Source organism: Pelobates fuscus, chromosome 1 (genome assembly GCF_036172605.1).
Source record: "Pelobates fuscus isolate aPelFus1 chromosome 1, aPelFus1.pri, whole genome shotgun sequence".
NCBI lineage: Eukaryota > Metazoa > Chordata > Amphibia > Anura > Pelobatidae > Pelobates > Pelobates fuscus.
In genome coordinates, this window is record NC_086317.1 from 121203984 (window position 1) to 121230197 (window position 26214).

At 37.8% G+C, this 26214-nt stretch overlaps 1 protein-coding gene across 1 annotated transcript in view; it reads right to left on the reverse strand.

Annotated features, from left to right (window-relative positions):
• Window positions 1-25712, reverse strand: part of PDK3 (pyruvate dehydrogenase kinase 3) — a 37476-nt gene extending 11764 nt beyond the window's left edge. Inside the window, exons 1-3 of the mRNA XM_063444294.1 lie at window positions 25184-25712; window positions 5050-5191; window positions 2145-2216 (exon numbers count right to left, since the gene is read on the reverse strand). Of these exons, the coding sequence (XP_063300364.1) occupies window positions 2145-2216; window positions 5050-5191; window positions 25184-25289 (320 nt within the window). The 5' untranslated portion in view covers window positions 25290-25712. The remainder of the gene's footprint in view (window positions 1-2144; window positions 2217-5049; window positions 5192-25183) is intronic.
• Window positions 25713-26214: the final 502 nt, after the last annotated feature.

Here is a 26214-nt window from a genome sequence, read left to right on the forward strand (position 1 = left end):
TCCGTAATGGCAATTTCATATATTTATATCTTGTTTGTGGGAATAAAAAGTCTGGAGTGAGATCATTTTTTTTTTTTTATAGAAGGATTCCTAAACTACACTCTATAACCCATCTTTGTTATAAAATTATTAAACACGTATGAACGTTTTAATCCCACAAAAGAGGAATCCATAAAAAGAAAGAAAAATAAATCAAAATAAGAAAAAACACACAAAAGCGCAACAGAATGCATGTATTGTTCAGTATACTAATTTTAACTATTTTCCATGGTGGAGTATGAAACACTGGCATTGATTTCGATTTAATTTTCTCATCCTAATGTGTGCCTGTTCGAGTATCTTTCACTTTGTCTTTTTAGTGCCCAATAAAAGAGTTTTACAGCATATATCACCAAGTGGATTGTACAAAATATCTAAGTCAGACTTTAGAAGAAGCACCTGTTTATGTATTTATCATTTATGTATCATCGGCAACAACTCATGATCTAAATACTTTTATGTAAGTCAACCTATTGCTCAGTGGCCCTCTTGTATTTGCAGTACCATTCATCTGCCATTCTGATAGCTGTTAACAATGTTATATAGAGATTTGACTGGTTTTTTAAGTTTGCTATTCACTAAAAGCCAAATGCAAACTAAATTGCAACTATAACCCCCACATTTGTTTAATCCAATTCACTTGACACAGGAAAACTGAACCCGTAGCCCTAAGCACCACTAACTTTAAATCACTCTCATGCTATCCAAAACTCTTCTACCCCTTTCTCCTAAAATTTATATTTCAAAAGATCAGTAGAGAAGGGGAACCTGCAATTTTAACTTTTTCAGTAATTACAATGCAGCAAAATGGAATTTAGGTTGCTCCTGCTTCTTAAATTCCATAATTATGGAGAGGGGAATATAAACATATAGCAAAGTACATGCCCTATATTTTTTATACAAAGGATAGTATGTTAAAGTCTCCTTCGTCTAAGGCATTTACCTAAAGTTTGTTTAACCATGTAAGGTAACTATAGTGACATAACTGAAAAGAGACTTGCGTCCATCAAGTTCAGCCTTCCTCACATATGTTTTTGCTGTTGATCCAAAAGAAGGGAAAAAAAACCCAGTCTGAAGCGCTTCCAATTTTGCAACAAACTAGAAAAAAAGTCCTTTTTGACCCCAAAATATCAGTCAGATGTCTCCTTGGATCAAGCAGCTATTACCCCACTAATTAGAAATTATATCCCTGTATGTTATGTTTTTGCAAGTATTTATCCAATTGCAGTTTAAACATCTGTATAGACTCTGACAAAACCACCTCTTCAGGCAAATAATTCCATATCCTTATTGCTCTTACTGTAAAAAACACAAAAAATAAAACACTTTTTCTTTGTCTTAGATGAAATCTCCTTTCTTCCAGCCTAAATGTGTGACCTCGTGTCCTATGTATAGTAACTATAGTTACTAGTATTTTCATTAAAAGGGAACTGGTCCCAATCCTCACCAGCATTCATGTCAAACAATGCAACATTGACACCACATCCGATGTAAACTGAGCTAATCCTAAAGTAGTCTTTGCTCCTGATGACTTAAAATCAGTTTTGTGCTTCCTAACACAGAAATATTAACAAATGAGGGAGCAAAAAAAGATTTGATTAAACTTAGAAACTCAGAGACTCTAAACTACACTAATGCTTTATTTATGGATTTTACCCAGAGAGACAGTCACTACATTTAATTGCAAAATATAAAAACCTCCAGATATATTAATATCGAATGATCTAAAAATAATCCATTTGGAATTTTGATGGTTTGTGTAACCCTCCTTCCATTCCTCTGTAATTAAAATCCATAAGAATGTATCCAAGTCCCTGGATATATTTATTAGAAAATAGCAGAATCTCCATGTTCTGCAATCAATCCAACAAGACTCTATAAACTATAATCATTTTTAGCACAGGTACTTGAGTGGATTACAAGCACAGGTGTCCTACAGTGAGGGTCACATGAGAATGTAATTACTGGTGGCAACCAATGCATTTCATGGAAGCACAAAAACTTAATTATGAAAACACATTGATACTTAAACAGCAATATTAGCAAGTAACCCCACAGCACACATTAAAATGCAAAGTTAAGATATCAAGAGGCAAAATACTTACTCATACAGTACACCGGTATCATCAGGACTTTTATCCTCATAGTCCATAAGCTCAATAAAGCTCTGCATGTACCTAATAAAAAGGAAACACGATGGTGTTAATACACTGCAGGTCATTTTGTTAGCACTAGCCAATTTTTAATCAATTGGTTTTCTTTATTCTGCTAATCTACCTACAGCCACATTTAGAAAGTATTTGTTGAAGAAACAAACCCTCTTGGAGCCAACACAACTTAAGTGCATTTAATAGGTTTAGGCATCAGTTCCATGCTGTATTTTTTCCCTTTTAGTTTTGCTGGATGACATACTCAGAGAGTATGTGTAAGGAGGAAGTTGCTTTGAGAATGAAAAAAATGGGGAGTGGGTTACACTGTAGCAAGCAGCATAAAGTATTTTTAAATTAAAGATATGAATGTGGATAGGTGCACATTTGCTCAGTTTGGTAGTTTCCCAAACTCACTGGGTAGAGCCATTTACAGCTCTTTTATCAGTCATGTCATAGGCAGCTACATGTGTCTGTAGCAAGAGGAAAGAAGAAAGAACTAACTGACAATATAGGATAAGTCTATTCCAGAACGCACAGATCATCAGCCCAAAATGATTTCAGATATTCCGCCATCCCTTTAATGCTTTGCGTCTTTTTAATTATTTAAAAAAAAATTTAAGCGGCACTGTCATGCTCCCCCCTGTAAGAGGAGCATTTCATAAAAAAATAGCCATGGGGGCGTGGCCAACTGCCAAACGGAGCAGCCGCATGAAGTAACAGCTCCGTGATCCACCGAGCCCAAAAGCAACTATAACGCACGTCAAGCCAATACTTACCATATTTGGGGACAGTCAAACCCAGGGAACTAGATAGCACCCTCCAAACAACTGAAAATCACGGACCCGGTGCGGCAAAATAAGAAAGACAACCACATGTAAATTTGTGTATCTCATGTACTGTATATATTGTATGCAATATCCATATTGTTTTGTGTGTACCTTGAAAAGCTGTGTAAATTTAATTTCCCCCTCCTCTTTCTTTTCTGTATCCCCAATTGTCGTACATTTTATTTTGAAAAATTTCAATAAAAATCCGATATTGTAAAAAAAAGAAATTTTTTAAATATAGCCCTATTTTACGGGAAATTCCAAACCAGTCAAAAGACAAGTGCCCTTCACTAATATTGGCACCATTGGTAAATATGAAATGCAAAGAAGACTGACAAATTGTCTATTGTTTAACCTTTTAATCTTTTGTTCAAAACATACACAAAAATACTCTACCCTCATGGACATTAAACAATTGCAAAAACAATACAGGTTTATCCAAAAATAAATACATGAAATAGGTTTGGTAAATATGTGTGGCACAATTACTGGCACCATTTTAGACAATATGTTGTGATCACAACCGGTGCAAGGATTTTTGCCTCCCTATGCAAAAAAACATTTTCACACCCCCTTATTTGCTCCAGCTACTCACGCAGACTGACATACACTAACCCATGCAGACTGACACACACGCACTGACACACGCAGACTAATACACACACACACACACTGACTCACGCAGAGACACACACTGGCCCATGCAGACACATACACTGTCAAACACTGACCCAAGCAGACTGACATACACAAACACAAATTCATTGAAACACACATTGTGATGTCCCATTGACCCATTTACCTTTATTGCTAACTGGCAACTTCCCTGTGCCTGGCCACCTTCAGTAAAGCTCTGGGCGTAATCTACTAAATGGCTGCAAGATGCAGCCACGTACAAACCGATAATAATACCGAATTTCATCCAATCACAAATGGACAAATTCTCTACATTTTGTTTGGACGAAATTCGGTCATTTCGCTAATGCCCTGTCTACATTACAGGACATTTAGAAATGGCAGACTTCGTGTTGGCAGACCAACACGAGAATACAGAGTTGGGGTGAGTATTGTGGGAAAAACTTTCTTTGACGCAGGAAATGGAGCTGACTTAAGAGCCTCCTTTGGTCAAAGAAGGTCAAGCGTAGGAAAAATACATAAGACAAAGTAGTTCCTTCTTTATCATATGTTTTGAAAAAAACTAGATCAGAAATAAAGAGAGAGAATAGGGAGCAATTGGGAAACAGTAAGTTTAGTATGACAGCATCGCTTCAAGTTGGTCTTAAAACAACAAAGTGATGAAAAACATGTTTGTAGTGTACCCGTTTTCCTGGTACTATAGGACCCTACAGTGCCCACCTTTCTTGCGACACCCTTCCAGCGAGGCAAAAGGGGTTAAAACCCCTTCAGCCACTTACCAGATTCCAGCCAGAATGTCCCTCGGTGCAGGGTCAGGCTCCCCCCATGCGTGCAATAGACCGCCCCATAGGAAAGCATTATTTAATTATTTTAAATATTATTTAATGCTTTCCTATGGGGAAAATCTGATGCTGGAGGTCTGTGAGGACGTCCAGCGTCAGATAACAGACCAAAAGTCCATTTGGATTCCGGAAGCGCCCCCAGTGGCTGTCTGGTAGACAGCCACAGAGGGCAGACTTAGAGCTGCAATGTAAACATTGAAGTTCTCTACAACTGCAATGTTTTACATTGCAGCACTAAGTGCAATAGAGAGACAGCACACAGACCACTTCAATTAACTGAAGTGGTCTGGGTGCCTACAGTATCCCTTTAATGATGTTAATGGTGGCAAGCTACAAATCAGAATTGTATAAGAGTTATTCACTAACTAAAACACACATTGTCACGAACTGAACTGGGAATTTGACATTTTAGGCTAAAATAGCTGAACTTAAATAAAATATGAAGCTCATTTATGTTCGAGACTCTGCAGTTTTGGCCTAGAACTTTAAAATTCCCTAGTCAATTCCCAATAATCCTAAATTTAACTGATTAACCCCGATATGTTTTTAACTTACCAGGACTGTACAAGCTTCACAGAGGGCCTTTGAAGTAGATTTTCAGGCAAAAGGTGAACTTCTTTGAGGGTATTTGCAAGCCGTACTGGCAATTCTTTGCGTAGGAAGAGATACGATGTCTTCTCACAAGCATTGTTGCGTCCTAACAACAACAAATATTATAACATTAGAAGAAGAAAAAAGGATAGACAACTTGTTAGCAATGCAGATTAGGTGCTCATCGTGAGATAATATGAGGCTTCAATTCTTTCCTTTACATCAAAAACTAACAAGATCGCTCTATTATCAGTAGTCAATGGTTGAGCAATTTAAGAGCAGAACAAGAACAGAGGTGCAGTCATTATTCCAAATATTGTGAACATATGGAAGGGTTTACAAATATTCATCAGAATAATGCATAATAAGCAGAAAATGTATCAATATCATGCATCAAGTGAGGCACGCGGTCTCATGATTCTCTCACAGCAATGTATTGGCCACGACATGTGGTCCTACAGTTTTCAGCTACTGCTCTCTCAACCATTATGTGAAAAAAAAATGAATGGAAATGTAACAAAATAACAGTAAAAAAAAATAAGGTATCATTCATAAATTCAAAGCAATTTAGAGCTGATCATATACTAGATCTCCTGCTGCTATTGAGGTCTGGCATCAGAGCTTGTTTGTTTGTTTTTAAATCAAGCTGCTTGCTACTATTCCATAAACATCTACCCCAAATTTAGAGGAACACTGCAGAATTAGGAATACAAATATAGCAGTATAGAGTTCTACTTTATTTAGATGCTGGGGTATTACTTAACATTTTTTTCCAGCACTGAGATAAAGTCCTGCAATCGCTGGACCTGCCTTCCGCGACATCACACCCACGCATCGAACAGTACAATTCAATGCCTAGGGACGGAAAGCGCGGCAACACTGTGCTCCTATTTTTGGGGTTGCTGTTATGATCAGACAGCCACTACAGGCGTATTTAACCTTGCAATGTAAACATCAGCATATCTGCTAAATGGCAGTGCTTTAAATCTCAGGGTTAAAACTAAAAGGATCGTTGCACCCAGACCACTTCATTGAGATAAAGTGGTCTGGGTTCCTTTAGTGGTTCTTTAAAAGCAAGGACTGACAGAGAAGAAGGAACCACTTTTGTGTAACGGAGCTGTAGATCGGTTGCAAATGTAGGCCATTCAGATAGGAACATTTGTTAGCTTTATTATTATTATTGCATCCCCATAATACTTTAAAGAAAGAAGTAGCCTTAGACTCAACCTGCAGTGTCTGTTTAAAGTACATAGTATGTACAAATTGTACAACAAATTGTAGTGAAATTTAAAAAACAAATTACAAAATTCACGCAAAATTTGCCAAGTTGTTAATATAGCTGAATTAGAGAATGTATCCAATCAAGCTATTTCTGCCCATAATTTGTTTTTACATTCACTACACTTTAATGTTTAGCCTTATATCCTAATTATCTACATATTTATTAGCTATTTTGCTGCATAATGTGAATATTACATTGTATGCTATAAATGGTAGCCAGATCATATTTATGCAACAAGTGTGCTTTATTAGTAATAAAATGATGCTACATACCAAAATAGCTTCCATAAGCATATTACAAAAATATATAACTCCATGATACTATATACTTTAAGCAGAATGCCAGAATTTTGAATATCTTGCATTGGGCTGGCATAGTAAGCGTCCTATTGCTTTCAACAGTAGGTAAATTAATTGCATAGTACAACAGCCCATTCAATAAAATGCTCAGTTATAAGTATTTATGAAGCAAGTCTAAATGTGCCCATGTTTCACAACCCTCGCCATAGTGACTTCTTTTCTTTAGCTTCTAGTTAATCAGAGGTTTCTTTCACAGCAAAACCACTTTCGCAGGAGATCCAGTGAAATCTTTACGCAATGTTCAGCGAGAAGATGTTCCCTGCTGTGCATTACTCACATTTTTTGTTCCCGTACAGATGAGTGTATAGTCATTTTCTTAATGTCAGAATCTGTGATACAAAAGCAATTCTTGAATAAGTGTGCTTACATCTTCTGCCCAACGATTGAAATTTCCATTACGGAGGCATTATCAATACCCATCAGATGGTATACTGAAGATCTACTCTCCAACCAAAATACAGCCTCGTAAAAACCAAATAAAATGCCACAAGTGTAAATATTCCTTATAGCCTATGATTTTTTTTTTTCAATGCACTTACAGTTTTGTTGAACTCATGGCAGAGATGGGAGAAATAATGTTCATATCAAGTACAATTTGTAAATTTATATGGAATCTTAGAAGGTATACCCAAGATACAGAAGCAATTGTAAACTAAATAACAAAAAATAAAATATATTCTTACAATTCTGTACTTCTGACCAAAAGCTCGACATTACATTTCTTTTATTTTACTATAAATATATATATATATATATATATATATATATATATATATATATATATATATATATATATATATATATATATATATATATATATATATACTTTTTAAATGGAAAATCGGAATTTCAACAATTTTTGAATACATATTTAGATAAAGATGACAGCCGACTTTAACATTAAAATAAAATAAAGCTGTATTCCAATTGGTTTAAGTAAAAAAGATATGAATTTCTCCTGATGGACTATTACAGTGACCCCTTCAGCTGTAAGAGCTGCATTTTGCTTGTTAAGAAAGCTGCCCAGCATTCATACATATGGGACCAAAGGCAATTTAGCAAACAGGCATGCAAATAAACTGCAACATTATCTCAAGGGGACAGAAGCAATACTTTAGAGATCACGGAAAAACAGAGTAACAAGGAGACAACCATGTTTGCTGTGTCAATGCAGAAATTTGGCATTAGAAATTTCTGTGCAGCTAGCATTTCAAGAACCAGACAGGTTAAAAGTTAAAAATACTCTAAACACCTGTCTCTGTTCCCTAGAATCAAAAACATACATCAGAGAACAAATGTAATGCTCAGCAGCTCAATCAATGAACATACAATTAATCCACCAAGTGTTTTATTGTAGAGCGCTACAATAAGTCCAAAGCTAACCCAGGTCTGTCTATTCACTGCCAAATCCACTGGCCTGATATGACCTATTGCCAATCATTAATCTGCAAGCAGTGCTTTGACACCAATATCACTGTTCAAATAAATGAAAACGTTGTTTGCGAAGAAAAAAAAAAAAAAAGGGTACATAATGTTTTGTAACTTTGTAACCAAAAGCTAAACAAATGTGTTAAAGTGCAGATCGGTTATCACTTAAGTATTATTATAAATATGAGGTTAAAGTGAAATGGTCTGACACACTGTGTTTTTTAGAACATTTTCCTGTAACTTTTACTGCCAGACAATACTGGGAACTGTAATTAAATGTCACAGCTGCAGACTCAATGGTACAACAGGGTAGACTCAATGCCCAAAAGGTAGCTCCTCAGATGTTACAGAACTGCAACTCCCACGGCGCTTTGCATGCCTTTAAAATTACAAAGCATCATGGAAGCTGTAGTTTAACCCCTTAAGGACACATGACATGTGGGACATGTCATGATTCCATTTTATTCCAGAAGTTTGGTCCTTAAGGGGTTAAAAACATCTGGGGGATCTACCTTTTAAGCACTCCTTGTCTTAACCTGCCAATTCAATTCCCCAACCTGCCAATTAAATGACCAACTTGTTAAAATATATATGCAATCATTGTTAAACTAATGATCCTGTACATGCCATCAACCACGTAAGTTCACAGATACACAACTGGGAAATAATTTCAAACAAATATGTATATGTCAGACATGGGAGAAAAAAGTGTGAATGTTTTGTATATTTTTTTTGAACATTTTCTACCTGTAAAAGATTTGCAGTTAGAGCCTGTCATTACAGCAGAAGGTCATAAGAGGAAACATTCCTTAAGAGTCACATGTTAAACTGTTTCTTTTCTGTTTGATTTTAAATGTTAATGATTTAAAAATCTTTTGCAATGGAATCAATCTTGATTGGAGTAGGAGGAGAAGTTTCACCCATGCTTCTATCCCACTCACATAACATAAGACAGTGACACATCAATATTTCATTGAAGCAAAGGAGTGGAGATACAGAGCCAGGCAGGATGCGTGCCAAAGGATAGAAATATGGCCTCTAGAGTCACAAATGATCAGGTGCCAAAAGACAGTTCCCACCATGACCGTGAAATGGCATTGCTTAGCCAGTCACATGGTTACAAAAGACGTGTTTGCAAAATGCAGCGATCCAAAAAAATAAAAAAAAAGGGAAAAATTAAAGGTACATTCTTGTGCTCACACAAATCTTAACAGTGGTTTGCTTGCATAATTGACTTAGATGGAAAGATTGAGAGATAATTTGTATTCACTTTCAATTTCTGGAGGATACCTCCCTAAAAGGTTATGTCAATATATATATATATATATATATATATATTTTTTTTTTAATGGTTCTCCAACAAATCTGATGAACAACATATGCTAATCATTCTGTCTATAGCGAAAGACATATAGCTTTTTTTTTTTTTTTTTTTTTTTTTTAAATCTCTCTAGCTATTAAAGTGTTAAACGGTGGAAAAAACAGCCAGAATAACAGCTTTGAGCACTGCACTGACAAACTTACAAGCTTAGGTTAATTAGCAAATGGTTGCATTTTCTATATATTAGCAGACCTCTGACAGCAGTCAGCAAAATTAAGGGTTGACTGGCCAAGATCAGCAGCGACGAAATGAAACCACGTTTTATTTAAAACTGCTGTGATAAGCACAAATGGAATTCAAAAGCACCTTTGACTTTCTTTCAATGACTCTGTGCAATTCTGTCAAGTAAAACAGAACACATTATAGCTTGTGAAACCGTCAGGAAATAAACACAGGTGTATCGGTGTAGACAAATTGTAGTTTCCGACATTGCAGCACCAGGCATTGCCCTGTGTGGCATTCCTAACTACATATTGATCAAAGAAAAAAAAAAAGAAAACAAAGAGACGAAGTATTCTTCAGCACAACCAGTTTGTGGGCTTAAATAACACTTTTCAATTACCTGCACCTGCCATTCAAAAAAGCATATAAAATCACTTTATAGTTATTTTCTCTCTTTTGCTGTTAGCCTTGCTGGCAAATGCATTTACCTGTATTTTATTTTAAGACATTATTCATTAAATGTTACAATGTATGCATGCGCTTCAATAGGTTTACTTTCCCATTCCTACATGTGACATCCCACAATGCATCTGGGGATGGACACATGAGCTTACAATCTCATCTTAGGGGTGTCCGCATTTGGATAAGGTTTTAAACTTCACAATTTAAAAGCTATTTTCATTTTAGTAGTTACCTGAAGTGAACCTTTTTAAAAGGATCTCTATAGGGTCAGGAACACAAACATGTATTCCTGACCCTATAGTGTTAACACCACCATCTAGCCCCCCTGGGCCGTCATAAATATAGTAAAAATCTTACTGTATTCAAGCCTGAAGCTGTAAATCTGCATGCTGTTAGACTCAGAAAAACAAGCAGTCTGCTGACATGTGGTAGCCTGATCCAATCACAGTGCTTCCCCATAGGATTGGCTGAGACTGACAAGGAGGCAGATCAGGGGCAGAGCCAGCATGATTCAAACACAGCCCTGGCCAATCAGCATCTCCTCATAGAGATGAATTGAATCAATGAATCTCTATGAGGAAAGTTCAGTGTCTGCATGAAGAGTGAGGAGATACTGAATTAGGGATCGACCGATAATGATTTTTAGAGCCAATACCGATAATCTGTGAACTTTCAGGCCGATAGCCGATAACTTGCCGATATTCTGTACATTTACCATTTTGAAAAAATAAACTATTTCTAAAGGTAAATGCACAAAATATGCATGCCCCGTGTAGTGGATGCAGTGTGTTTAGACAGGGGAGCTGTGTGTGTGTTTGTGTAGTGTGTATATAATGAATGCAGAGTGTGTGTGTTTGTGTAGTGTGTGTATAGTGAATGTAGTGTGTAGTGTGCGTAAAGTTAATGCAGTGTGTAGTGTGTGTATAGTGAAGGCAGTGTGTGTATAGTGAAGGCAGTGTGTGTATAGTGAAGGCAGTGTGTGTATAGTGAAGGCAGTGTGTGTGTTTCTGAATGGATGTAATTTGTGTAAAATGGGGGGGGCATTTTTTATTTTAATATGTTTAATATTTATATGGTTTTTTTGTCTGCTTGTTGCCTGGTCAGGGAGGGGGCTCTAGCAATCCCTGGTGGTCCAGTGGTATGGGCTGAGCAGTAGGGGGGAAAGGGGCCCGGCAGCAAGCGGTTACTTACCTTTCCTGCAGCTCCCCCAGCTCTCCAGTGTAAACCTTGCGGCCTGCGTGCTGTGCGGAGCATTGCCAAGGTAACGCGTGCCAACGCTCTGACGGCTGCAGGTCTCGCGAGATTTACACAGGCAGCTGGAGGAGCTGCAGGAAAGGTAAGTAACAGCTTGCTGTGGGCACCCCCAGGACAGCCCGACTTGTAATGGGCCCGGCGGTGCTGGGAGGTATTATCGGCAATATCGGTATCTATATTGGCCGATACCTATGTTGCCGAAAATACCGAATATCGGTCGATCCCTATACTGAATCACAGGATGATGTGCACAGTGCTGCTGACAGCAGATCTGAGTGGATGGAGGCATATTATGCCTCCATCAACTCCGAAGTCCCTCTGGTTCACTCTGAGTGACTGCAATTGGAGGTGTTCCTAGCTTTCAATGTAAACACTGTATTTTCTCAGAAAATGAGAAAGGCTGCAGGGAGCTATAGTTCTCACCTGAACAATCTCATTAAGCTGAAGTTGTTCAGGTGACTATAGTGTCCCTTTAACAACAATTCTGTGAGTTAAAGGTCCACAGAAAATCTATTTCAAATAAAAAAAAAAATATGTTAAACTTACAATCCATAACAAAACTAACTGCAACACTCATGAGAATTGGAGGGAACGAAAGCGTTGTACTTTTGATAGGCTGTGAACTATGACTCTGCATAGAATATATCAGACAAATTCTCCAATATCTAGACTACATGGATCACCAGAGGAGATAAAGATTTTATGTAACTTCACAGACGAAAATCATATATATATATATACATATATATATATAGTTCACACTTTGCTAAAAAGCAAATGACTTGTGATGGGTAACTATATTCAAATAAATAAAAATAAAAAATAAACAAATTGTGGCTGAAATTCACAATGGTGCAATTTTGAAAATTCTCACCTTGTCATCTTTCTACAAATGAATAATCACAAATACAAAAAATCAACAAAAATAATTTAAAAACAAACAAACAAACATGCAAATAGAGCAGGTTATACAACCCGATTGTGTTCAAGGAAATTTGTTTTTTTAATTAATATTCCATTTAGAAAAACATAGAACATTGGAAGAGTCTAAACGGAGAACAGTTATTAACCCCTTAAGGACCAAACTTCTGGAATAAAAGGGAATCATGACGTGTCACACACGTCATGTGTCCTTAAGGGGTTAAGCACACTTCTGATTAACAATATTGTTATAATATCTATAAAATGCATTTGCTGTAATAAATAACGTCCCACCTCTAAAATAAAAAAGTGCTGGGATCATAACACCTCTGCAATGAGTATCTTATATTAAAAAAAAGCAATAGATTACTTTGTTGTAAGTTCACTAGACAAAAGACAACATGCTGTGTATAGCATCTGTATAGAAGCATGAGGTTTTACAAGTATATTGAAAGCTCGATTTACGTTTATTCACAAGCTGCAGGGCCTGAATGGGTCAATTAGCACCCCAAACAGTAATGCCTAATGCAGTTCTTGACAGGGACTGTCCCCATCATTGTAGTTCCGATTCCAAATACTTTACATATGGAATGGAAACACAGGGCAAAACCTAAATTAAAAGAATGTGGAATTACAATAACAAAACACCGCTTTGCATGTCAATTATTTTACACAAGGGAGTGGGTGCATTAGATATTGCATATGAAAGCCACAAATCATTATAAAGACAATACTCTAGCAGCTCTGCATTCACATTAGCTACATAATGGTATTTGGGCTTCACTTAGGAACACAACAAAACAGATACATATACATAAAAACAACAAAAAAAAAACACTGAAACTCAATACCCCAAACTCTATACTGAACTACTCGGACTATACGGTAAAATGACAACCAGGAAAGACAGCAGATTTAACATCCCTGCTAGGGTATATACCCACTAGGCATAGGAGGGCACATTTTAATTCATTGGATGGTGAATGTTTAAATAATACAGTGTTAGAATGCAGTTTACTTCTACAGGCTTCAACTCAATTTCAGGCTTAATACATTTTGTGCCTACTTTAGAGAGAGGTTGGACAACATTAAAATGGGCAAGATCAGTAAGCAGTTGCTGCTCATTTTAAAGGGACAGTACATGCTGTTTATGGACCATCACTAGGAATAATAAAATGCTCTCACTTCATGTCGCTCATTTCAAGCAAAACCAAAAGGAGCATCTTGTTTTGTTATGACCAAGAAGTGGCTGACATGGAATATGTAGTCTGCTATCAAATTCCCAATGAGAGCAGGAGCCAAACAAATATACATATGCATAGTTTCATTCACAAAACAATGAACAAGGCTACTTTTTGTTAGAACTGCCACACACACAGACCAATGTATACAGTTCTCTGAAAGATAGTTATGAGAAGGTTTACATCCCTTCAATTCCTTGCTTTATATACTGGTGAAATGTTGTACTGAATGAGAGTACATTGAATGAATTCTGAATGAGTTGTAGAAGAGGTGTACTGTAATTCCAAGTGTAGTCACGAACCAAAAGTGCTCAAACACTTGCTAGCAAACTGTACAGCCCAAAATATATCTAGGAGTAAAAAAAAAAAAAAAAAAAAAAAAAAGAGACTTTCACATATGCATCAAACAACCAAATGTAACACCTGTAGTCTGCGACAATTTTAAAGTGACAAAAAAAATCTGCACTGATCACAGAAAAATCTTATTTCTTCTTCAATGTTTTCGGTAGAAAATGGTTACAGAGCATTTAAATTCAGGTATAAAGGCTAGTGGGCAATTCATGCAAGCGCCAGGGTGAGTGCATGCATGAACAGTTGCATATTTAAGAGTCTGTGTAAAATAATACACACAAACACACTCCATTCATATTATGTGTGTGTGATTGAAAGAATTTTAGTTTAGTGTAGCTGTATGGATGCCGTGTTTCTAAAAAGTTATAGCTTATATTTTTCTTACCTGAGTATGTGATAGGTGCTACAGGTTATAAGAATAAAAGTATGTTTGAGAGTCTTTTGTTTTATGGCTAGAAATGTGTACATCTTAAAAGTCTACATTTCACAAATGCACTGTTGAAAAAAAATAAAAAAAAAGCAAAGAACAAACAGTTCAACGTCTCTGCATGCACACCTGTACAAACTGCCCCAAAGGTAACCCAAGGGGGTAGTAACAGATGCCGCGCAGGGACAACTGTACCGGTTTGAGACTCCAGATATCTCAGGAGGGGCTTAACCCCAGATAGACAAAAACCAACAACAAATACAAAATGTGGTCAGTCTCAGTGTGATACTTGAGACTAGCCACATATCTGGAAATATCTATAGCGATAGAGTGTAATGCAACAGTCCTGGCTTGCAAGGCTGTGATAGTAACTAGAGACCCATCAACAGAAAAAATAATATTAGTAATAATAAATAAAGTATATACAGGTGGTACTAGAATTCCATGCCAACCAAAGGGGGTATAGGTAGGGATATAATTACGCCATATAACCTCATGTCTCAACCCTAGTTACCAGCTTTATTATAATTCGCTATAAGGGAATGAGTATCCAGTGGCCCAGCCATAAATACCTCCTAGGAGATGTCCATAATTAGTATAACAGAAGCTCCAGATAGAGCTAGCTCAGAGAGAGGGGGAGATAGAAGCTAGTATATAGTAGTAATAAGCAGTCAAAAACAGATTGATAGTTTAAATTAAGAAGCCTCTCTCCCTGTAAATCTAACTAGACAGGCATAGGAAAGATAGAAGGAAAGTAAATTACATTAGGTGATAATCATGGTGCTACATCCACCAGTGCCCAGTGCTCATATATATATATAATATGAGAAGAAAAACGCCCAACGTACGTTTCGGTGCTATAGAGAAGCACCTTCGTCACCAACATAAAACTGATAAGAAGTCTCTTATATATGAAATATGCCAAGAGGCATGAATACCTTAGACCAATAGGAACTGTGGGAGTAGTAAAGTTCCAGCTGTACTGCATCTCCCTCATAGAGATCCTATCACTGCGTCATTGCGGACCACGAGATGTACGTGGGGGCGGGGTTTAGTTCCGATCACGTGACCCGGCATGCCGCAAATCATGTGGTCTAACCGGCAGAGCGTAGGGTCACGTGGTCTGTGCGTCAGAGCGTCGGGTGGGCTGGATCACGTAGTGGGCGTGACCAGATATGCAGAGTGTATGACGATCCTCAGTGACATCTAATTGTTTCCCCGCCCATCCGAGTCAGGTGGGCGGGTACGTAGAGAGGCAAGGAGGATATACAAGAACGAACTCGAGTGAAAATAGCCCACAGGAAGCTATCAGCATAGTTATACTGCATGCAAAAAAGGCAAATTAGCTGTATATACAGGTCCCAATGAACCCCCATAGTGCCCTGTCATATTTATGCTGTATGAGACACCAAGATTACTCATCATCATTAATATCCATAGAATGGTAATCTATATTCCAAATGTGTCTCGCAATGGCATCCAGATTATGTATATCCAGATACTAATTATGTATTAAAGATTTAAATCAGTTCTGAATGGTTATGATAATTCAACAGATAGGAGTCAAGGGAAAACTGAAAGTGGTACACCCACACCAAAAAAAAAAGACTTCAGTTTGATGTGAGTCATAATCACATATCCAGTGGGTATACTGAGGGATCACTGCTGTAAATAGGTCCAAATGTATATGTGACAGTGCTCCCCATAGGATGTACAAAGATGAGAGTAAATAAAGGAGTATACCTATCTCTATATGTCATAGAGACGTCATCTTTGAATTCTAGTACCACCTGTATATACTTTATTTATTATTACTATTATTATTTTTTCTGTTGATGGGTCTCTAGTTACTATCACAGCCTGGCAAGCCAGGACTGTTGCATTACACTCTATCGCTATAGATATTTCCAGATATGTGGCTGGTCTCAAGTATCACACTAAAAAAAATAAAATAAAATCATTTGCATTACAAAACGGAGTTGCCCACGTGTGTTTTCTAACCCCCTCGTGTCCAAAAAAAACAAAACACTTTGTGTCGCCCCTGTCATAAAGAACATGTTAAACCATTCATATGACTAAGGTGTGGGATAAATTCTCTTGTGTTACCATTACTGATTCACTGGTCCATGTGTGCAAAAAACATTACACAAAACCAATCACTGTTCACATCTAGCCTGACATTATCATGCCTTTTATCAGTGTTTACACAACCTAAAATAAAGATTTACAGACAGGGTCACCAAATGTATACTCTTTCGAAAGACCAATATCCCAAATACACTTTATTTATGCAAACACACTTTGCACTCAAACCGTTTTTATTCCAGTTGAGTGAGCAGGCCAAACACTGTAATCGAAGCGCTATAAATAGAGCTGCTCTGCATTAGTTAAATTATCAAAGCAAATTGATTAATGGATTGAAAGGCTTATGCTTTTTGGGCAATTTGCAGATACACGATCAGCCAAGATGCCAACCCTATGACAGATGGTGTAATCCCACATAACTAGCAGGAACCTTTTGGCAATAATTAACACTCTGACTGTTTTTACAAGAAAATACAATTACATTCATTAAAACTTAATTGCAGAAGTGGCGGTGCCCCAATGATCTATCATGAGTAGATAGGAAAATGGCATGGCGCAGGTGCCCCTTAAGTCTTGGTGCACCTGAAAAGACCACCACAAAACATTTCAATACTCACAATTCTCTATATCACTTATGCATTTGCTCTATGACCATCTACTTAACGTTAAAGAAATGTTACACATAGAAAAGTGGATGCAAAGTTTCAGAAGTTTGGCAATCGTGGAAACCAATGGAGTCAGCATAAATATTCTATTGCTTTCCATGGTGACTGTACCACTTTTCTGTTTACAACAATTACAAATCTTTCCCAGTATATGATCCCAACACGTCTGTTTTTCAGTTCATAAGTGTGCTTCTTACTACTCAGATAGAAATATCACTAAGCTAGTTTGGCTTTGATTTAATGTGCAGTTTACAGAGTAAAACCAAAAGAGTAAAAAAAAAAAAATATATATATATTTTACGTTAGTAGTTGTAATATAAGTCTGGGAAATTTGCCAAAAATCAGAGTTATTGCTCAATGTTACAGTATTCTCGGCCAAGTGCCAGGTTGTACAATAGTGAAAGTATTACTTCCACTTTTAGAAGGTCAACGATGCCTGAAGATGACTCAGTCTAACTTTTTTTTCTTTTTAAATGTTTAGAGATATAGAATAATAAAACTTAAAAATATTGACAGATAACTACGGTATATATAGATAGAGTTGTAAAATGAATATGTACACTGTGCTGCTAAAATCATCAAATCATTTTCAAGATATTTAAATCGTCACTTTAAGCACCAGATCCACTACAGCTGAATGTAGTGGTCTTGATGTCTAGATGCTGTCTTTGCAGGGTGACAATTGTAAGCATTGAAATTTTTGAAAAACAGCAATGTTTAGATTTGTTAGTCTGTTTGACTCTACTAGCCAAAACTACTAGTGATAATGCCTAGTGAAGACTGCAACATGTTTTCAGCCTTCAGATTTGCAGGATATTCTATCCATAGAGATGCATTGTAATGAGGAAAATCGTAAAGGCGCAGTGTGGCGATTGCAACGCATGCACAGTATGGTCTCAATGCTTCTCTATGGAGAAGCATTTGATTGACTGAAATAAACCATCCAGATAATCTCACATGAAGAGAGAGCAGCAGCCAGGGCAAGACATGATGAAAAGTGAGTAGAACATTAATTTGCCTCTTCCAACAGTGTGGCTATAATGTGAATAAGGCCCAAAACATTTATGAATACAATTATTCTATTCAATGTGATAACTACATAGCCAATGTCATATACTAAAAAGCTAAAATCCTAATAAAAAAATAAAGATCATAAATATTAGCAACCCAGCTAGCAAAACATTCATCAGTTAGAGATTAGAAATTTCAAGATGTTAGAGATTCTAAAAATGACAATATTTAGTTAGCTAGAAAAAATGCAATTACAGGAAGGACAGGCAAATGTATATGATTGCCTACTTGACCCATATTATTTCTGACTGCTTCTTCAAAGAAAAAAAAATTCTGTGGATAAAAATCAATGGATAGGGTATAATATTGTCACATAGAGAATAGCAATTTTTGATTACACTATGGTAAATCTCTGCTACGGATCTAACAATGGTCAATGGCATATTAGGATAAAGCATGTGTACAGCAGGTCCTATTGTAAAGAGGCCATGAGAAGGGGAACAGGTACCATCAACAGAGATCTTAAATAAATAGACAAAATCAGCTCTGGACCCTTAGATCCTTCAGGCATTAAACAGAACAAAAAACTAAACTAAACCCTATGAACAGATAATGAAGAATAGAAAGCAGTCAAGAGGTTATGAAAATTAATATGTATCCTTGCCAAAAACATAATCTTCAAACATCCCGAACTAAATAAAAACAGAACTTTTATACCAGGGGTAGTCAACCTGGTAGGCCGTGGTGGGTTTTAAGGTGGGTGGTGGTGGGTTCTGCAGAAAATATCCAGTGGACCAAGGCGGGCATGCAGTGGTGTGTTCTGTTTTTTGTGCTGCCCTAGGCATGACAAAACTCAGGCACCCCCCTCTAAATTTTACTTTCTGTTAAAAACCAACACGTCCTTTGCCTGACAGACACACGCCTTCACTGATGCATACACTGACATACACAGTCATTGTCACATACACATTTTCACTGATACACACTCACTGACAAACAGACATGCACATGTTTTATACCAATGCCATGAATTTGCTTTCATGGCTAAACACATAATTAAATATGGGCAGTTTTTACTTCTCCTGCCAGAAGATGTATCGAGGCATATACCCCTGCAGGATAAATTAGCGCCATTCTTTTTTCTTTTACAATTAAAACTACTTTAAAATTTACACATGTGAAGCATCCAGTGTCCAGGCCAGAAATGTTAATCGGTTCCTTGAATATGGACTTCAATTAACACTGTAGCTTTATTCTAGATCAGGCTTCCCCAAACTCCAGCCCTCCAGATGTTGCTAAAGTACAACTCCCATGATTCTATGAATGAAATAACTGGGCTGAGAATCATGGGAGCTGTAGTTCAGCAACATCTGGAGGGCTGGAGTTTGGGGAAGCCTGTTCTAGATGAATACAGATTAAGGGAGATCCTCCCAAGTGCAACTTTAGTAGTGTAAATAACGGTGATATCATTTAAAATATATTCTGTTCCCTGCTCTCTAGAAGCAAGGAACTGCTTAAGAAAAAGGGGTATCAGCATTTTTTTTTACATCAGAAAACACATGTGTGTACTTACATTTTATTCATTTTTCCATTCAATGCTAAATGAGCAGCAGTCTATGTTGTTAATGTAAAATTGCGCTCGCTCACTCTCTCTAACGTCATCCTGGTATGAACTGTGCTGATACCATTTTCTGTGTCTGCATTAATTGAAAGGAACGCTATAGTGTTAGGAATACAAACGGATTTCTGACACTAAAGTCCTGAGGTATCTTTAATATCTATATTTAAATTGTCCTCAAGAACTGTTTCTGGATTTCTTGACAGATGGCATTGAGATTTGTTGGACAGTAAGGGAGGCAGATAATTATAGATGGGGGAAATTATGGGAATACGTGCAATTGTCTTTTATCTGACAGTCATCTGTCTCCGTATGTGATATTAGGGGTTGCTGTGGCCATATGTCCAGACCAAAAGATTGCCGTTTTAAGCTTTTTTTTTCTGCTTTTAACCTTTTTCTGGCTAAGGATAGATTTTGTTAAATAGAATCTTCCAATTCTGAACCATATAAGTAGACTTGAAGTGGAGAAGATCCACACCCAACGAAAAATATCATACCTATAAATTAAATGTGTCACTACGCATCTGTAGAGTTCCTTTGCAACTCTCCAATATTGCTATATGTTCAATAAATCTACCTATTCATAAAAAGGCATTTCCAAGTTTAACAATGACAGTGTAACAGGGCTTCAACACAGGAGACTTGTTTGTTTATCCAATTTTGCTTTAAGTGGGTACCATAAAATGATCATACTCTAACTTTATGATCATAACTAAAACCAAGTTGGGTGGCAGTAATGTATGCATTTGTTTTACTATGTAACATTTCTATTTTTGCTGTAATACTTTGTTTCTTCCCTTTATCTCATGCTTTGAATTTTTATTAACATCTGTATACAATTATTTATAAAGTGTTAATATAATCCACAGCACTGTACAAAAGGTTAAAAAAAACAAAAAAAAAAAAACATTGAATTCTAAGAAAACATGTATGACACACGGGAACAGAATGTGTAAAGGCCCTGTCCAAACAAGCTTACAATCTAAATGGATGTGGGACATACACAGACCAGCCACAACATTTAAACCACCTGCCTAATATCCCTTCGTGCTGCCAAACAGCTTTGATAGGTAGAGACATGTACTCCACAACAACTCGACAGATTGAATTTGTTTTCCAGCACATCCAGATGCTCAATTGGATTAAGATGTGGGGAATTTGGAGGCCAATGCAATACCTTATACGGTTTGTGCTGTGTGGCCGGGTGCATTATTCACTGAAAGAGGCCACTGCCATCAGGGAACAACATTGTCATGAAGGGGTGTGCGTGGTCTGCAACAATTTCTAGGTAGGTGGTATGTGTGAAAGTAACATCCACATGAATGCCTGGAATCAATGTTTCCAAGAAGAACATCGCCCGGGCATAACACTTCCCCTGCCTTTTTCCCCATGGCACATCGTGCAGCCATCTCTTCTCCAGGTAAACAAAGCACTCGCATCCAGCCATTCACTTGGTCTAAAAGAAAATGTGATTCTTCATACCAGGCAACTTTCTTCCATTGCTCCTTGGTTCACTTCTGACACTAAGGTCCCCATTGAAGATGGACAGGGGTCATCATGAGCATTCTGACCACACTGCTGCTATGCAGCTTTATGTACTGCAACCTGCAATGCACTGTGTGTTTTGTCACCTTTCTGTCATGGCCAGCATTAGGTTTTACAGCAATTTGAGCTACAGTAGCTCTTCTGTGTGACTGGTCCACACTGGCTAGCTTTCGCTCCCCATGTGTATTAATGAGCCTTGGGCACTAGCCACTGCATACTGGGAACACCACACAAGACTTGCCGTTTTGGAGATGCTCTGACCCGGTCATTTAGCCATCACTATTTGGCTAAATGTTTTCGCTTGCACATTTTACCTGCTTCCAACTCATGAAATTCAAAAATGGACTGTCCACGTGAGGTCTAATATGTCCCACCCATTGACAGGTGCCATTATAACAATCTAATCAAAGTTATTCACTTCACCGGTCAGTGGTTGTAATGTTGTGGCTGATTAGTGTATATCGCCAACATGTTTTAAAATTATAGAAAGGGGATATTTGACATCAAATAATTGGCATTGAGAATATAGCAAAGACAGGAAGTGAAGAAGGCCCCACTAAAAATAGGCTTTCAATAAAGAAACACTGGAGGCACCAGAGCAGAAACATATAGTTACACCATAATTTTCTTGGAGGCCAGGCTTCAGAAGGCTGCCAAGAAATTACAATTTCTGCTAAATGTTAACTAAACTATTTAACTCTGAGGAGGTACCTTGGGCCAACAGACTCCAAGCACCAACAATGTCTACCTGCTTACAGTGTTCTTTTAAAGTGAGCCTGTAGAATGTAAACTTGCCTAACATTGCTCCCATGTACATTGAATACACCATATACTATGACGATATATGGTGTATTCAATGTAGAATATAAAGATTTTATATTTTCCTCCATTCTAGCACCTTTTCGTTGGTATTACTCTTCGAATAACACCCACCTTCTGGCCGTCCACTGAATGGCACCTCCAGGTCCCTTCTTTTAATTTGTCCATCCCCAAGTAGGGCAAATCACTTCAGTGTTGGATTAATTGCCAGAGTGGTGGCATCAGAATTGAGTGACAAGATGATTACTATGGGAGGAGAATATGTTCAATCTAACTTTAGCTTAATGAAGCAGTTTGGTTGTGTAGATCATGGCCTTGCATTCTCATTGCTCGATACTCGGCCGTTAACTTGTCAAATAATTTTGTTTACAGCCCTAGTTACACAGCCTTGCATATGAATTGCACAGCCTTCCTAAACACTGTAAAGTGAAAACTAATGTTTAAAACTTCCTTTATTGCATAGTCTGTTTAATTCAGAATTTCTTATCTCTTACTCTGGTAATTGTCTTCTAGACCCTGTAGGAGCCTTGTGTTTGTGATTAAAGTTAATTTTACAGAACTGGAGATATAAACTTCTAAAGCAAATTAACATCGGATTGAAAAAAATATATATATTTATTTCATGCATACTGTGTTAGTCACAGCCAGGGGAGGTGTGGCTGGAGCTTAACACATAAACAAATGGCAGAGACACTGGAGTACATACCGCGGTCGCAGGGGTCGCAGCTGCAACCGGTCACTACAGGGGCCCGGCTGCCCTCTGCAAACAGATACCTGACGCCATCTTTGCGGCCCCGGGCCGGCGCCTGCTGTTGGGGCCACCCAATGGAAATGGATTGTCAGGCGGCCCGGTCAGTGCTGCGTCGCCTTACCAACCCGACTGGGCCCCCTGTGATGAGATCATCACACGCTGGGAGGAACTGACTGCACGTCACTCCTCCCAACTAACACACAGAGCCCGCGCGGGAGGAAGTAGAGGGAGCCAGAGTGAGAACTATGACTCCCATCAAGCTGAGCCACCACTGGACCCCAGGGAAAGTCACCCTCCTGCACCTAAAAGGTAGGAAACAGGAGGTGACTTAAACATTGTATATGTGTTTGTTTGTATTCGTGTCTGTATGTATGTGCCTGTCTCTGTGTATGTGTATGTGTGTCTGGGGCAGGGAAAGAGAGAGGGGGGCCCACGGATCAGTTTTGCACTGGGGCCCCATGGATTGTGTGTACGCCACTGGGCAGAGAATTGAGCAGTGAGACTGCAGGGCATGATTTATACACAAAAAAAAAAAAGTATCCCTTTAAGAAAATAAGTCATTTTTGTGCATTCGTTCATTACTTAGTAAGATTACATAATATCCTTCCTTGAATATGTTCTTTACAAAAGTATGGCCTTGTAAGCTGTCTCAAATGACACTTTCCCTACAGCACCATAAATATAAGCCTATAAAATATGTCCACATGTGGCCTAAACTCAAAAGAGAGTGGTGCAACTGTTGGGGAAAAAAAACCAGATAAATCCACCAGAAGACCCATAGACCACGTTTGGCCCCAAGATCAAGTTTGAAAAAGTTTATCAATAAAAAAAAAAAAAAAAAAAAAAAAATCAACTATTTTGGATATTTGATAGTACAGACCCACTCCACATCCCCATTACAAGTATTACAGGAGTCTATGAGAAAACTGCAAAAGCAAATTAAGGGCACAATTCATACTGTCCTAAAACAAACATTGCTTATAAATGCTGCATTAACTGTACCATACATTTTGTAAGAAACGACTTACTTGCACCCGGAACCAAAAGTTAAACTCTTAGGGGTCTATTTGCAAAGTGGAGTGATATCAACTGATTAGAAACATTTACAGCAAAATAATAAACATGGAAAAACATTGAGATTTACATTTTGTTTTTAAAGAATTTGCCAACTATCAGCTGTTATCACAACTCACAACTTAAAGAACAGAGCCCCTACTTTTTCAGAAAGAAAAAAACACCATAAAAACACAGTTCAACAGCTTTGCCAACTACATTGTGCTGCAAAGAATCAGGAACCCAAACATAAAAAGTACAGTAACCATGGCACCTGTTTCCTAATGATTTTCAATCTAATTTGGCCAATTATACTATTTTATTGATCTAGGCTACAGTAAGCAACATTGAACTTTCATTCAGGGCAATTCTCTTAAGTGACAATTCAAAGTGAATTTAAGATTTAAGGCCAGAGTTGCTGAATGGAAAGCATAAGTAACTGCCTTAGAGATGGTTTCCATTTTGTCTATGTTGACCTTAATTTTGAAACTCACTTTGAATCCTCACTTTAGTGAATAACCCGGTTAGTAAAACATACAAAGTGGCAAAATTGGAAGAAACAAAGACAAACTGTATAATACTATAAAAAGCTACATGTATACATTGTATACAATAGTTTCCTCAAATAGTACAGTTACAGGCTGGTGAACTATGATCATAAACATGTGTGGTATATTCGCTAAATGGAGTTTTGAAAACCAAATTCACACAAATGCGATACAAAAAGTTTCCAACTGGCCTAAATTTTACAGTTTGGTTTCACTTTATTTCACTGTTCAGTGAATGAACTGTAATGCGTGGAATTTATGCATGGAGGTCAATCCTATAGTAAACGGCTTAAAGTTGAGCAATCACCATGGAAACCAGCAGAATGTTTACACTGACAATTCCACTTTTAGAACTTTCCCCCAGAACTGCACTTTTTTCACATTACTCCATCTCCGTGGTGGAAATAAAACAGTTCTCACCTCAGCAACAAAAAAGCTAACACATATCGAGGCCCTCTAGCAACAGGTTTAACACATCATCAGATTACTGTAACACAGGGCCCGTGTGTTTAAATGGCACTCATATAAAGTGCCAACAGTAAAGCCAGCAGCAGTAGTGACCCATCTCTGCTAATTGTTCTTATTTTAGCACTCTCTCAACAACTGCCCTTTAAAACATGAGCCATTTTGTAACAAGTACACATTAAACTGTACTCTACGTATGCAATGAATGGAGGCATTAGATCACATCAGCCACAAGTGCAAAAGAAACAACAGGCGGGGAATAAAACTCACCGAAATCCAGGAATTGCTTGATGGAGAGGGGTGATGGAGAGAACTTGGAGTAATATTCGATCTGATTGGGGATGGTGTTGTTAAGAAGATACCTGCACAGCCTCATGATGCTCAAAATTAGGTAGAGGACCAGGAGATAATATCGGCAATGGAAAATTATTATTATTATTACTTTTTTTAAAGTATGAAACGCTTTACATAATAACTGTTTCCTATCCAGGTGTTTTAAAAAAAAAAAAAAAAAAAATGTATATATGTCCCAGATATAAAATTAAAATGATTGCCAATGGGGGGGTTGGCCTGTATTGGTGAGCTCAGTCGATACACGTGTTGTGTCTGAGAGGCTGGGAAGGCACAGGTATGGCCGGCTACTGGAAGACGTAAACAAATGCTGATAAATAATAGGAATCACTAATAAAATAGGAAGGAAGCGGCCAAATGCATAACTGAGCCCCGCCTCCTCCTCCTGCAGCAGATGGACAGGCCACGCCCCCAACAAGGCTGCACGCTCCCACGCACTGCACGTCCACCGCTGGCATTCCTACACCGAACACGGGGCGCGTGCACGGAGCCAGGCTTCCAGGGAAGTCATCTGAATGGCAGGCCACGCCCACAGACACCGTCCGGCGCGCTTATTGGCTCATTGGAGCTGATAGAACCTTGCCTAGTGTGCAGTGACAGTGTTGTTACAAATAAGTAAACAATGCGCTGGAGGTGGTGAGGGTTCGATGACGTCACGTTCTACCTTTTTTATCAGTTCTCGCACTGTGGTCATAAACATAGTGCTCTGATCATGACACTAATTTATTGCTTCCCTCTTTTGTGATAGGAACACAAGGTGTAGCATGAACTCTAAAATGTATAGTCAATTCAAATGTCACCTTTTAGGTCAATCCCACACATCTGGCCACTGACATTTTATCATTAAAGTGACTTTTTTTGGGAGCCAGATCACAAAACTTAGGCTTTTATAACCAACAGTTTTACAGTCTGTATTTTCTGCTGTAAATTTTGGTATTTGATACCATTAG